Source organism: Danio rerio, chromosome 8, assembly GCF_049306965.1.
Source record: "Danio rerio strain Tuebingen ecotype United States chromosome 8, GRCz12tu, whole genome shotgun sequence".
NCBI classification, from domain to species: Eukaryota; Metazoa; Chordata; class Actinopteri; order Cypriniformes; family Danionidae; genus Danio; species Danio rerio.
Window position 1 is genome coordinate 59350001 of NC_133183.1, and position 13608 is coordinate 59363608.

Sequence of the window (13608 nt, forward strand, 5' to 3'; positions counted from 1 at the left end):
TTTAGTTGTGAATGAATCCCCCGAACGACTCTTTCACTAACGTTAGCCGACAATAATACAAGTTTCTGGCAGCGCAGCATCTCGTTGTCATATTTCTTTTGCATTGTTTGCTGATTTTATTCAACAAAACTAGCATAAGCCGAGTGTTTAGTGAGAGTTGGAGCTGCTTTGTCTTATGGTGAATGCAGTAAGTGACTGTTATCATCAATAACGTTACCTGATTAGCACAAAAGTTCAGAACATACAAAAACAGAAAAAAACTTAATAATACCTATGAAATGTTCTGCCTTTGTGCTTTGTTTTCTTTGTTTGCTCGTTTCTACACCTGTAGACAGCGCTAAAGTCCCGCATCTTCACGTAATAACACTGTCTTGACTAGTGCGGTTGAATGACATTTGTCCTGGGAGCACTGTACCAATGTGGCGGCGCTATTAACGCATGCTTAGGGTCCCTATGCAATATCTAGTGTATATATCTATGGTCCCTGGGTAGGAAGTAACAAATTTAACAGTAATAACCAATACAATATACACTTACAATACAATAAATAAAATACATCATTGTCAATAAAATGAAATCAAATCAGCGGCTGCATATTTGATTTAGTTTGAGCCAAATTTTAAGAACAGTTTTAAAATGATTAAAAGTGCTGCTCTCGCTGATATACACTGGTATTTTATTACAATCTTTCTGCTGCTTTAACTGAAAAAACTGATAGTCCAAAAGCAGTTCTCTTAAGTTTAACTGAACAATCACCTCTAACCGATGACCTAGTCTGTCTTATATTGTCCTTGCCGACAATCACACATTGTTTAAGGGGTGGTGGTGCAAGATCAGGAAATATTTTATACAATAAACACACATCAGCATAAAATAAGAAACTGTCGAATGTTAGTAATTTTTGTTGTGCAATACAGTTGCAATGATGATAAATGGCGGAATCCACACAATGAATGTGACTCAGTTTCAGTGACATCTAAATTCATAAACAAGATTGTTTACTTGGTTACGGCACTTTAGTTTTTGACACTTCTCGTGCTCTGATTTGTTGCTGAATAACCAATCAGAGCACTCTTTTTAGCATGCAGAAATGGGCCAATTCAATCCTAACTAGACTCAAAGCTGACCGATGGAGGTAGAGTCTAGATGAGATACAGCTGAGGATACGTTTTTGAAACGGTACAACAATAATTAATGTTTTTACATTACTGTGATGGTTGGGTTTAGGTTTGGGCTAGAGGTAGGCCTTAATAAAATACAATTTAATGGGTAATTTAATAAATAATATGAATAATACTCTGTATATTTACTGTTTTAACATTACTGTGAGGGTTAGGTCTAGGTTTGGGCTAGGGGTAGACCTTAATAAAATATTCAATTCAATTCAATTCAATTCAGCTTTATTTGTATAGCGCTTTTACAATGTAGATTGTGTCAAAGCAGCTTCACATAAATGGTCATAGTAACTGGAACAGTGTGGTTCAGGTTTTAGTGTTTAAGTTCAGTTCAGTTCAGTTTAGCTCAGTTCAGTGTGATTTAATCATTACTGAGAGTTCAAACACTGAAGAGCAAATTCATCGATGCGTAGCTCAACCAATCCTGAACCATGCGAGGCAGTGGCGAAGGCGGAGAGGGAAAAAAAACTTCACCAGATGGGAGTGAAGAAAAAAAACCTTGAGGGAACCAGACTCAGTTGGCCACGACCATTTTTTTGAAATACAATTTAATGGGTAATTTAATAAATAATATGAATAATACTCTGTATATTTACTGTTTTTACATTACTGTGATGGTTGGGTCAAGGTTAGGGCTAGGGGTAGACCTTAATAAAATACAATTTCATGGGTAATTTAATAAATAATATGAATAATACTCTATATAATTACTACGTTTTACATTACTGTGATGTGGTGCATTTTAGTACATTTCTCTTTTTGTAATGTGCCTAGGCAGTGAAAGCAAAGGACAGACAGTAGCGTCCCTGCAGGAATCTGTCAGATGTTGTTGGTTCTGTATGCACAGACTCTTTCTCCGAGGGCAGCCATCTATCTACCTTTGCCAAAAAATTGGCACAGATTTTAAACTGACTGAACACTTAAGTAATGCACACTATAAACTTACTCAATTAAGCTATTTCTTATACAAGTTAAATTTACAAAATAAATACAGTTCTAATCTGGCCCTACCCTAGGACGCCTGTGGCAGACTCTGAATTTCAGAAGAAAGGGGAGAAATTATAGAGTTAAAGGGATAATTCATCCAAAACTTAAAATTGTCATAATTTACTTAGCCTTCACTCGTTCCAAACATGTGTGACTTTCTAATGTTGAACACAGGGGTAGACCTTAATAAAATACAATTGATTGGGCTATTTAATAAATAATATGAATAATACTGTGTATAATTACTGTTTTAACATTACTGTGATGGTTGGGTTTAGGTTTGGGCTATAGGTAGGCCTTATTAAAATACAATTTAATGGGTAATTTAACAAACAATATGAATAATACTCTGTGTAATTACTGTTTTAACATTACTGTGATGGTTGGGTTTAGGTTTGGGCTAGGGGTAGGCCTTAATAAAATACAATTGAATAGATAAATTAATAAATTATATGAATAATACTCTGTATATTTACTGTTTTTACATTACTGTGATGGTTGGGTCAAGGTTAGGGCTAGGGGTAGACCTTTATAAAATACAATTTCATGGGTAATTTAATAAATAATATGAATAATACTCTATATAATTACTACGTTTTACATTACTGTGATGTGGTGCATTTTAGTACATTTCTCTTTTTGTAATGTGCCTAGGCAGTGAAAGCAAAGGACAGACAGTAGCGTCCCTGCAGGAATCTGTCAGATGTTGTTGGTTCTGTATGCACAGACTCTTTCTCCGAGGGCAGCCATCTATCTACCTTTGCCAAAAAATTGGCACAGATTTTAAACTGACTGAACACTTAAGTAATGCACACTATAAACTTACTCAATTAAGCTATTTCTTATACAAGTTAAATTTACAAAATAAATACAGTTCTAATCTGGCCCTACCCTAGGACGCCTGTGGCAGACTCTGAATTTCAGAAGAAAGGGGAGAAATTATAGAGTTAAAGGGATAATTCATCCAAAACTGAAAATTGTCATAATTTACTTAGCCTTCACTTGTTTCAAACATGTGTGACTTTCTAATGTTGAACACAGGGGTAGACCTTAATAAAATACAATTGATTGGGCTATTTAATAAATAATATGAATAATACTGTGTATAATTACTGTTTTAACATTACTGTGATGGTTGGGTTTAGGTTTGGGCTATAGGTAGGCCTTATTAAAATACAATGTAATGGGTAATTTAACAAACAATATGAATAATACTCTGTGTAATTACTGTTTTAACATTACTGTGATGGTTGGGTTTAGGTTTGGGCTATAGGTAGGCCTTATTAAAATACAATTTAATGGGTAATTTAACAAACAATATGAATAATACTCTGTGTAATTACTGTTTTTACATTACTGTGATGGTTGGGTTTAGGTTTGGGCTATATGTAGGCCTTATTAAAATACAATTTAATGGGTAATTTAACAAACAATATGAATAATACTCTGTGTAATTACTGTTTTAACATTACTGTGATGGTTGGGTTTAGGTTTGGGCTATAGGTAGGCCTTATTAAAATACAATTTAATGGGTAATTTAACAAACAATATGAATAATACTCTGTGTAATTACTGTTTTAACATTACTGTGATGGTTGGGTTTAGGTTTGGGCTAGGGGTAGGCCTTAATAAAATACAATTGAATAGATAAATTAATAAATTATATGAATAATACTCTGTATAATTCCTGTTTGTACATTATTGTGTTTAGGCTTGGGTTGGGAGTAGACGTTAATTAAATACAATTAATAGATAGCTTAATAAATAATCTAAATAATTCTCGGCTGCAGCTGTATCCCTTATAGCAACAATCGACTGATGGCTCAAGACTAACCAATGGCCGACTTTCGGTATAGTGTCTCCCAGCCTTAATTACACTGGTGTGATCAGACATCGAAATAGATCGATCACAACTCTGATGACCTTTAGCTTTATAAGGAATAAAGATGTTTCTATTGACAGGCCTCAAGTCCAAATCAAGGCCCAGATCATTGACCAAGTTGAGTCGAAAGTCTTGTGTCAAATCGAGTCTTTAATTTTGGGACTCGAGTCCCTGTGACCCAAGTTCACAACACTGTGCATTAATGACTTGGTTTTGTTTTTATGTGTGTAGGATTGACCAGGTAGCAACTCTGTACCAGAACATCCGTTTGACGGAGCCCAGAATGGTCCCTCAGTATGAAAGGGTTCTTGTCAGTTTCATCAAGGAGATCCGGATACTGAACACAGAAATGGAGCATCTGGCGCTGGCTGTCAAGAGGTACACACACAAACACACACACACACACACACACACACACACACACACACACACACACACACACACACACACACACACACACACATACACACACAAACTTTTAAGTTTAGAAACATGGGTCATACCTGTCAACCCTCCCGTTTTTTCCGGGATTCTCCCGTATTTTACAGTTTTATCCCGCTATCATCCCACCAAAGGTAGTTTACAAAGGTAGTTTCCCGTATTTTCAGTCTTTCTCTAAAGGTTGGCTCTCTATACGCAACCTATACCGCCGAACCACCAGGGGCCGCCCCTCACTCTTATATGTGAGTCTGTTCTATGCTTTTGCTTTGTTTAGTGATGAAAACACTTTAAAATAAATAGAAAAACGGCAGGATTCCCTTTCCTTTTCATTACAGGTGCTGTCTCCCCTTCATATGCAATCCTCAAAACAGTCTATAGCGATGCATGACTGTCAGCTGACGCGCTCCATAGTGATAAATACACACTGTGTCCTAAACGGATTCTGTATTCGTGATTTGAAGCGGAGAAAAAGTCTGGGTGTTGGGTGCGTGTTTAAACAGATATACACATAACTAATATTAATAATATCTAAAGATGTCGATTTTGGTGGGGGTTTTTTCCAAACACACCTAATTTCGTCCTAAATGAGCATAAAAAGATAGAAAAGTGGTCGAATACTTTCATTATAACGTTGTATTTTTAAAGTGACACCTGTTATTTAATGTAATCCAGCAAAAAAAAAAAAATCTGAATAAATAAGAGATTAATTTGTTGCTCTTTAATCAGAATGTGTAAATTATACAGTGAAGAAACGGCTAATGAGATTTGATAGCTTGATTCTTTTTTTTATTATAACAGCTATTAATTTTAATAAACTGAACTTTTTGCTTATTTATTTGCTGCTAATGTATATATTTATTTTTTCTTTTGTAAATAATAATTGTAAAAAACATATTACTGGCCATTTAATTGTTTATTTACAACGAAACAGCTCCAAGTAAGCTTATTTAGTAATTTGGGGATTTTTTAAAAGAGGGGTCGGGGGAATCCCTTAATATGATGGGCATATCCCTTATTTTCACATCCCAATGTTGACAGGTATGACATGGGTGGAGTTGAAGTCAGAGTTAAATTAAGATTCTCCAGCAATTCCTTGAAGTGTTTTTGTGTGAAGAACCCATTTTTGGCTCTAGAATAACCTTTGACTTCCATAGTATTTTGTTTTTCTTACTTTAAAAGTCAATGGTTACATGTGTCCAGCTTTCGACAAAATATTTCCTTTTGTGTTCAACATTTGTTGAAGGTTGTAAAGGTTGGGAGAAAGCAAAGATTAATTAGTAATTGAACCCTTGTGTGTTGTTTTGAATGTTTTCATTCACACTGAGGTGATTTTGAGGCTTAATTTTTCCAAGACTTTTTCTGTGTTTTCTTATCAGGACACATATTTTAGGAAAGTGCTTTGGAATTTTTCAAAAACTCAGCAATATGCTCTGGGCAAATTCCCTACCCTTTTGTTGTGTAGTTGGTTTTTTGCCCCCATTTACCTCCATTTGACACCATATAATCATTCCATTGCACCATGCATTCTTGATTGTTGCTGGTTTTCCCTGTTGAGAAGAGGTACAACTTGTGATTTTAGTTGTATTTGCAGAGTTGGTCCTGTTTGATCTCACTGATCATTCACAATGTCAAAATCTGAATAAAGGTTAAACTAGTTCAACAGTTGCCATTATGTTTTGTGTTTACATTTTCTGTACACTTCCTAGAAGCTGAAACTGTTGATTAGGGAAAGTGAAGTTAATTGTTAAATCACTAAATTGATCAACTTAAAAAATAAATGACTTTGCTGTCATTCATATTCAAGAAACACTCCACCTTTGTTGAAAATAGGGTTATTTTACCAAGTACCCCAAAGTTAAACAGTTGAGTTTTACCATTTTGAATCCATTCCACTAATCTCCAGGTCTGGCAGGAGCTTTTTTAGCTTAGCTTAGCTTAGCTTAGCTTAGCATAGGTCACTGAATCGGATTAGAACATTAGCATCTCGCTTAAAAGAATGACCTTTCTTATTTAAAGCTTTAAAGCTTGACTCTTCTGCAATAACATCATGTAATGAGACCAGTAGAAAATTGAAAGTTGCCATGTGTACTAAATCCATCAGAAAATAAAAAGTTCTTTGATTATTATGCCAGAATAGTTGCTAGACATATCGACAAAGAAAATGGCAACTTTTTATTTTCTATGGTCTCAGTACATGATGTAACTACAGACGCTTTAATTAAGAAAATTTTTAAAGCCCTTTAGTCAGTTTTAAGTGAGATGCTAATGATCTAATTCAATTCAATAACCTATGCTAAGCTAAGCTAAAAGTGCTCCCGCCGGACATGGAAATCGGCTAAATAGATTCAAAAGTGAAAAAACTTTACTGTTTAATTTTTAAATGAGCCTACGTTTTCATTAAAACTGAATACAAGTAATTTGTCTGAAACTTTAAGTCTGTACTGTGGAGGCCAGTTATATCAACACGCTGTTTGGTATTAGCATTGTATAAAAAAATTGTTCCACAGGAAGATAGTACGTTTGACTGAACGAGTCTTGCATGTGTAATGATGACTAATGTGCTGTTTGATCAGAGCTCAGGATCAGATGTCTATGCAGCTGAGTGAGATGGAGGAAGAGATGGATCACCGAATCCACACCGCAGAGAGAAACACACGTCTGCAGGTAAGCAGACAAACACACAGATCTAACATCAGGTGTGATGTACAGCTAATGTCCAAATTATTAGCCCACAAGCAAATATTTACCGTATGCATTAGCATTTAAGTTGTTTTGCCGTATTTACAGTTGAAGTCAGAATAATTAGCTCTGTATATGTTTTCCCCAGTTTCAAAGTTTTTTTTTAACACATTTCTAAACATTATAGTTTTAATAACTCATTTCGAATAACTGATTTCTTTTATCTTTGTCATGATGACAGCACATAATATTTGACTAGATATTTTTCAAGATACTAGTATTCAGCTTAAAGTGACATTTAAAGGCTTAACTAGATCAATTTGGCAAGTTAGGGTAATTACGCAAGTCTGTATTATGATGGTTTGTTCTGTAGACTATCGAACTGTTTCGATATGTTTAAAGACCTTAAAATGTTTTTTAAAAAATTAAAAACTGCTTTTATTTTAGCTGAAATAAAACAAACAAGACTTTCTCTAGAAGTAAAAATATTATCAGACGTACTGTGAAAATGTCCTTGCTCTGTTAAACATGATTTGGGAAATATTTGAAAATGAGGGTGAATCACTTTGACATCAACTGCATGTTTCAATGAGTACTGTATGGCTAGCAGTATTCAACATTTTTCTAGACCAGGAATATATTTTTAATGATAAATAAATCCAATTTTGTTTTGTAACAATATTCTGCTTAATATTGTGAATTATTTGTATTTTGTGTACTTTAAAAATGCTAGATTGTTGTAATGTTGTGTGAAATATGGAGAAATCCAACCATTGAGTTAAAAATTATATATTAAATTTAATTGACAAAAAATAACACACAACTTTGGCTTTTTACATTTTTGATCCAACAGTGTGTTATGACAAAAAGAAAATACATTTTTAAGTGTTTATTTATTTAAATTTTAAATTTTATATTTTATTATTTGTTTTGTTCTATTTTATTAAATTTCATTTTTTAATAATTTATTTTATTTAAGTTTTTTGTTTTAACGTTTTATTTTAACTTTTTTGTTAACTTTTTATTTACAATTTTTAATTAATGAAATAATTGTTCATGTTTAAAAAAGTTAATTCATTGTATTTTTTTATTTTATTTAATTTTATCATTTTATTTTATGCATTTATTTTTGAGGGGTGATCTAACACCCAATTTGATCACACTTGCATTAAAGTTCTACTTTATTTTTTATTATAGTTTTTCCCTCTTTTATTGTTTAAAGTTTGGTCACTTTATATAATCGATTAACATTAGTTAATGTTAGTTAATGTATATTAGTATTTATTATTTATTATATTATATTTATTTAGTATTTATATTTAATATAAATACTGTAAAGAACTCCATAAACACTGTATAATTCATTGTTTGTTCATTTTAGTATTTACATAAACTCATATTAAATAATTCTGTCATGATTGCCAGCATGCCCTTGCAAATTGCTGGAAAACATTAACTACAGTATTTCCCCAAACTACAATTCTGCCACTGAACTGCACTACATTTCCCATCAGTCACCTCACACACCCACCAGTTCCGGATCACCACTGATTACTTGCACACAGCTGTAGCAAATGAAGACTGATTAGTTGGACTATTTATACACCTCACTTTGACATAGGCCAACATTTTGCTGACTGTTTTTCTGTAAGCATGTCAAAGCGTTATTTCTTGTCCAGCCTTCCCTTGTTTTTGACCCCTGTTTTGTTTTTCCCGCTTGCTACCTGCACCGATCTCCTATCTGCTTTTGGATTGTCTACATGCTCCAGTTTGTACCTGTTTTGACCGTTGCCTGCCTGACTATTCTCTTAAATAAACTGCATGTGGATCCTCGCCTCCGCTGTCACTCCGGCTTCCATGTTACAAATGCAACCTCCTTTTAAAATATATGACCTGGCATTTTATTATCAACTATGTCTTCTTTAATGCATCAAAAAACTGTTCACATAGTTTCACACATGTATGGGAACTACATGATGACATAAGTATAAATAGCGACTGCTGATCTCAAAAGGACTGACATGATTATTAAATATTTCAAAGTCTTTTTACATGTATCTAACATTCAGAAATAGTCGTTTCATCATTGTTTCTATCAAAAATGAAGATGGTAAAAAATAATGTTATGTTACGTGTCACAGTTGTATCGTTTTCATGGATACAGCACCGTCTTTATTGTGAGTTATGATACTGTAAATGAATTGGCACAGGTGTTTCAGATCATGTAAGTGTTTTGGATCTCGTTCAAGGCTTCATTTATCCATGACGTCACATTTTAGTGCAGTCGGTTTTCGGCTGTCCCTCATGTGTTCTTGTTCCTCGCCCTTTGCTTTATCTTAGCCCTGTGTTCCTCGACTTATCATGTTATGTAATGTGAAATGAACTGACTGTTTGTTTAACTGCACCTGTTCAAGTTCCACAAAATAAAAGTCAATTGCGATTGTTTTGTATCTACTAATGCTTTCTGAAAAACATGGTAACATATTATATCGTATACCATAATATACCCATTCCCACTTCTAACTACTGGATTATTACCTATTTTAACCTTATTAAATATTAATGAGCAACAAATTAGGAGTTTATTAAGGTAAAAGTCTTACCTGTTAATGGTTTGTTAATAGTGACGAATGTACCTTACATTTAAAGTATATATTTATTAAAGCTTTATAACTTTATAAAAACAAATTACCTTAAAATAACGTATAACAAAAAACTTTTCTTACTTAAATTGTTGTAATTTTTTATAGAATTTTTTATTTATCTCAGTTGGCTCATTTAATTTCATTAGGTACAATAATACAAACAGAAACAATTACAATATTGAAATAATATATATATATATATTCTGTCTGTATATAATTTTTTTTAGAAATTATTTCAATAAATAAATATTATATATATATATATATATATATATATATATATATATATATATATATATATATATATATATATATATATATATATATATATATATATATATATATATATCAATAAATATATATTGAATATATATATATTCAATATATATATATATATATATATATATATATATATATATATATATATATATATATATATATATATATATATATATATATTTATAAGATATTCTGCAATATCGGAACTTCTACAGCCTGCTCACCCTCCTGTATTACTCCACCCACATAGTGTGACAGCAGGTCTATAATCTGACAGTTTGACAAATATGGCAGCTGTTCATCAACATAATGTATTTTTGAGGCTTTTGGGAAAGAATGTAGTTGTTTAGATTGCAACTATGCAGTTTATTTATACTGATAGTGCCTGTTTTTAATATATTTAAATTTGGAGATACAGCTCCGTTCACAAGATGTGGACAAAGACTGCATGATTTGCCCTTAGAGGAGAAAAATCTTCTTTGGCTTTTTTGGGGTTAATTATTGTGATCACCCAATTTCAACAGAGAAATACTGGGAAATCTCTGTAGACTGATGGCATTTCATGCTGTTCAGCCTTATAATCTTAAAATGTGAGCAAAAACACCTGTTTTGTCATCATTTTAGACATTACACTAGAGAATCATTTAAACTCTAGCTCTAAAGTGACGTTGGCGAATTAGCAACGGTTTCTGCTGTTCTGACGTCAGCTGCAGATGTGTATGAATTGCGAAAGAAAGTAGTTCCTCGTACAAAAGGGTTTTAGACTCTCCGTGTTTGATTTTCCTTTTTATGTACATTATGCTGTCGAACTGATGTATAAACGCAATATCACACGCGTAGCAGTGCAATATGGCTGTATATCGTCACTGGTGGGACACTAAGGCAACGCACGCTTTCCACCAGTGCTGATATTCAGCCATATTGCACTGCTACTCGTATACACACACACACACACACACACACACACACACACACACACACACATATATATATAGGTAAACTGGGCAGGTTAAGGTAATTAGGCAAGTTATTGTATATATTGTTATATATATACTGAATATATTTAATGCATTAATTCATACAAAATAGATAAATAAATAAATAACACAAACATGATTCTTAGCCTATTACCATCTAATAGCCTATCTAACCGTCTATTATGTTATGAGTTAACCAATAGTTTTTAAATAGTAATTAAAGGGAAGCTTATTCAAATACAAATCTTCCCCTAAATATAATCTCATGTAGATTGGACGGCAGATTGTCCATAACAGGCGCCCATATATCTTAAAACACAGCAGCATCACCCCTGACCACAGCGGTTAGTCTTTTCATAGGCAAGATTTTGAAGATTTCTTGATACCAATAGAAAAGTGATGGGGTTTAGAGTGGTATTTCAATTATTTGTAACCCTTACATATGGCTTCCTTAACTTTTCCCTTCTTTTTTTTTGTTCTACAGGAGTCTAAAAAAGCTGAGGCGACTCTGAGCAGCATGAAACACCAGTATGACTCTCAGATTTGTGAACTCCAGCAGAAGATTCAGACTCTGCAGATGGTGAATTACTTTTACTTGTACAATAAAAAAGAGGTTTAAAAGAGAGTCAATATTCAGTAATATTAGTCAAATGAACATTGTTCGATCGAGATGCATTTGGGATGTTTAGGTGTCTTTATCAAATTAAATGTACAAAAGCGATATGCAAGGAAAGCACACTAAATGCATTAAAGTGTCGGCTGTGAAACTAAAATATGGAATATGAAATATGGATGAACTTTACTTATCGGCCACTTTATTGGGTACACTTGTTCAACTGCTTATTAACGCAAATTTCTATTCAGCCAATCACATGGCTGCAACTTAATGCATTTAGGCGTGTAGACATGGTCAAGACCTGCTGCAGTTCAAACCGAGCATCAGAATGGGGAAGAAAGGTGATTTAAGTGACTTTGAACGTGGCATGATTGTTGGTGCCAGACGGGCCGGTCTGAGTATTTCAGGAACTGCTAATCTGCGGGGATTTTTATGCACAACCATCTCTAGGGTTTACAGAGAATGGTCAAAAAAAGAGAAAATATCCAGTGAGCGGCAGTTCTGTGGGCGCAAATGCCTTGTTGATGCCAGAGGTCAGAGGAGAATGGACAGACTGGTTCCAGCTGATAGAAAGGCAACAGTAACTCAAATAAGCCGAGGTCTGCAGACAAGCATCTTTGAACGCACAACACGTCCAACCTTAAGGCAGATGGGCTACAGCAGCAGAAGACCACACTGGGTGTCACTCCTGTCAGCTAAGAACAGGAAACTGAGGCTACAGTTCACACAGGCTCACAGAAAAAACGTTGTCTGGTCTGATGAGTCTCAATTTCTGCTGTGACATTCAGATGGTCGGGTCAGAATTTGCCGTCAACAACATGAGAGCATGGATCCATCCTGCCTTATATCAATGGTTCAGGCTGCTGGTGGTGGTGTAATGGTGTGGGGGATATTTTCTTGGCACACTTTGGGCCCATTAGTACCAATTGAGCATGGTGTCCATCCCTTTATGACCACAGTGTAACCATCCTATGATGGCTACTTCCAGCAGGATAACACACCATGTCCTAAAGCGTGAATCATCTCAGACTGGTTTCTAGAACATGACAATGAGTTCACTGTACTCAAATGGCCTCCACAATCACCAGATCTCAATCCAATAAAGCACATTTGTAATGTGGTGGAACAGGAGATTTACATCATGTATTTGCAGCCGACAGAAAACAAATCTTATTTTTTTTGTATAGTTTTAGGTACAGAATTCTTCTGAAGAACATTTGTAGTGGTTTAAGAAGGTGTAGATATTTATACAGAAAAATAAGACAAGAACACTGTGTAAGAACAAACTATTTCTTGCAGTGTATATAAGCAGCATATTTTATTAAATGTATATTATATTTTATTAGTTTGTTTGTTTTTTATTTTAGATGGAGAACCAGAACAGGAGCGTGAGCCTGAAAGAGGAAACATCGGCACTTAAACGGCAGAACAACGAGCTCATGCTGGTATGGCTTCTACAGTACTTCAATAGGAACCATCCACACACACTCATTCACACTCACACACTAGGGACAATAGCCTACCCAATTTACCTGTACTACATGTTTTTGGACTGTGGGGGAAACTGAAGCACCCGGAGGAAACCCACGCCAACACGGGTAGAACATGCAAACTCCACACAGAAACGCCAACTGACCCAGCCGATGCTCGAACCAGCAACCTTCTTGCTGTGAAGCGAACGTGCTACCCACTGCGCAGCTCCAGTATAGACAAATACTGTCGTATTATTGGCGAAATTATATAATGTGTGTCATTTTGTTTTACATCTTTATTTCAGCAAAACCAGAAGCTGAAGCAGGAGCTGTTGGAGTCCCACACTAATGTTGCGTTCTTGCAAAGCGAGCTGGACTCTCTGAAGAGTGATCTGACAGACCAGAGCATCAACTGTGAACGGTACAGTGTGTGTGAGTGTGTCACTACGCGAGTC

The 13608-nt window shown here is 34.4% G+C and overlaps 1 protein-coding gene across 2 annotated transcripts in view; it reads left to right on the plus strand.

The window, feature by feature from the left end:
• The window catches only part of rasef (RAS and EF-hand domain containing), a 39589-nt gene that overhangs the window by 5066 nt on the left and 20915 nt on the right, over nucleotides 1-13608 (plus strand). For both annotated transcript variants that reach the window (XR_012384794.1, XM_694243.9), the window contains exons 2-6: nucleotides 4276-4422; nucleotides 7059-7149; nucleotides 11550-11645; nucleotides 13049-13126; nucleotides 13459-13574. Coding sequence is in view for 1 of the 2 variants with exons in the window: in XM_694243.9 (XP_699335.4) it covers nucleotides 4276-4422; nucleotides 7059-7149; nucleotides 11550-11645; nucleotides 13049-13126; nucleotides 13459-13574 (528 nt within the window). In the remaining variant the exon portion in view is untranslated. The remainder of the gene's footprint in view (nucleotides 1-4275; nucleotides 4423-7058; nucleotides 7150-11549; nucleotides 11646-13048; nucleotides 13127-13458; nucleotides 13575-13608) is intronic.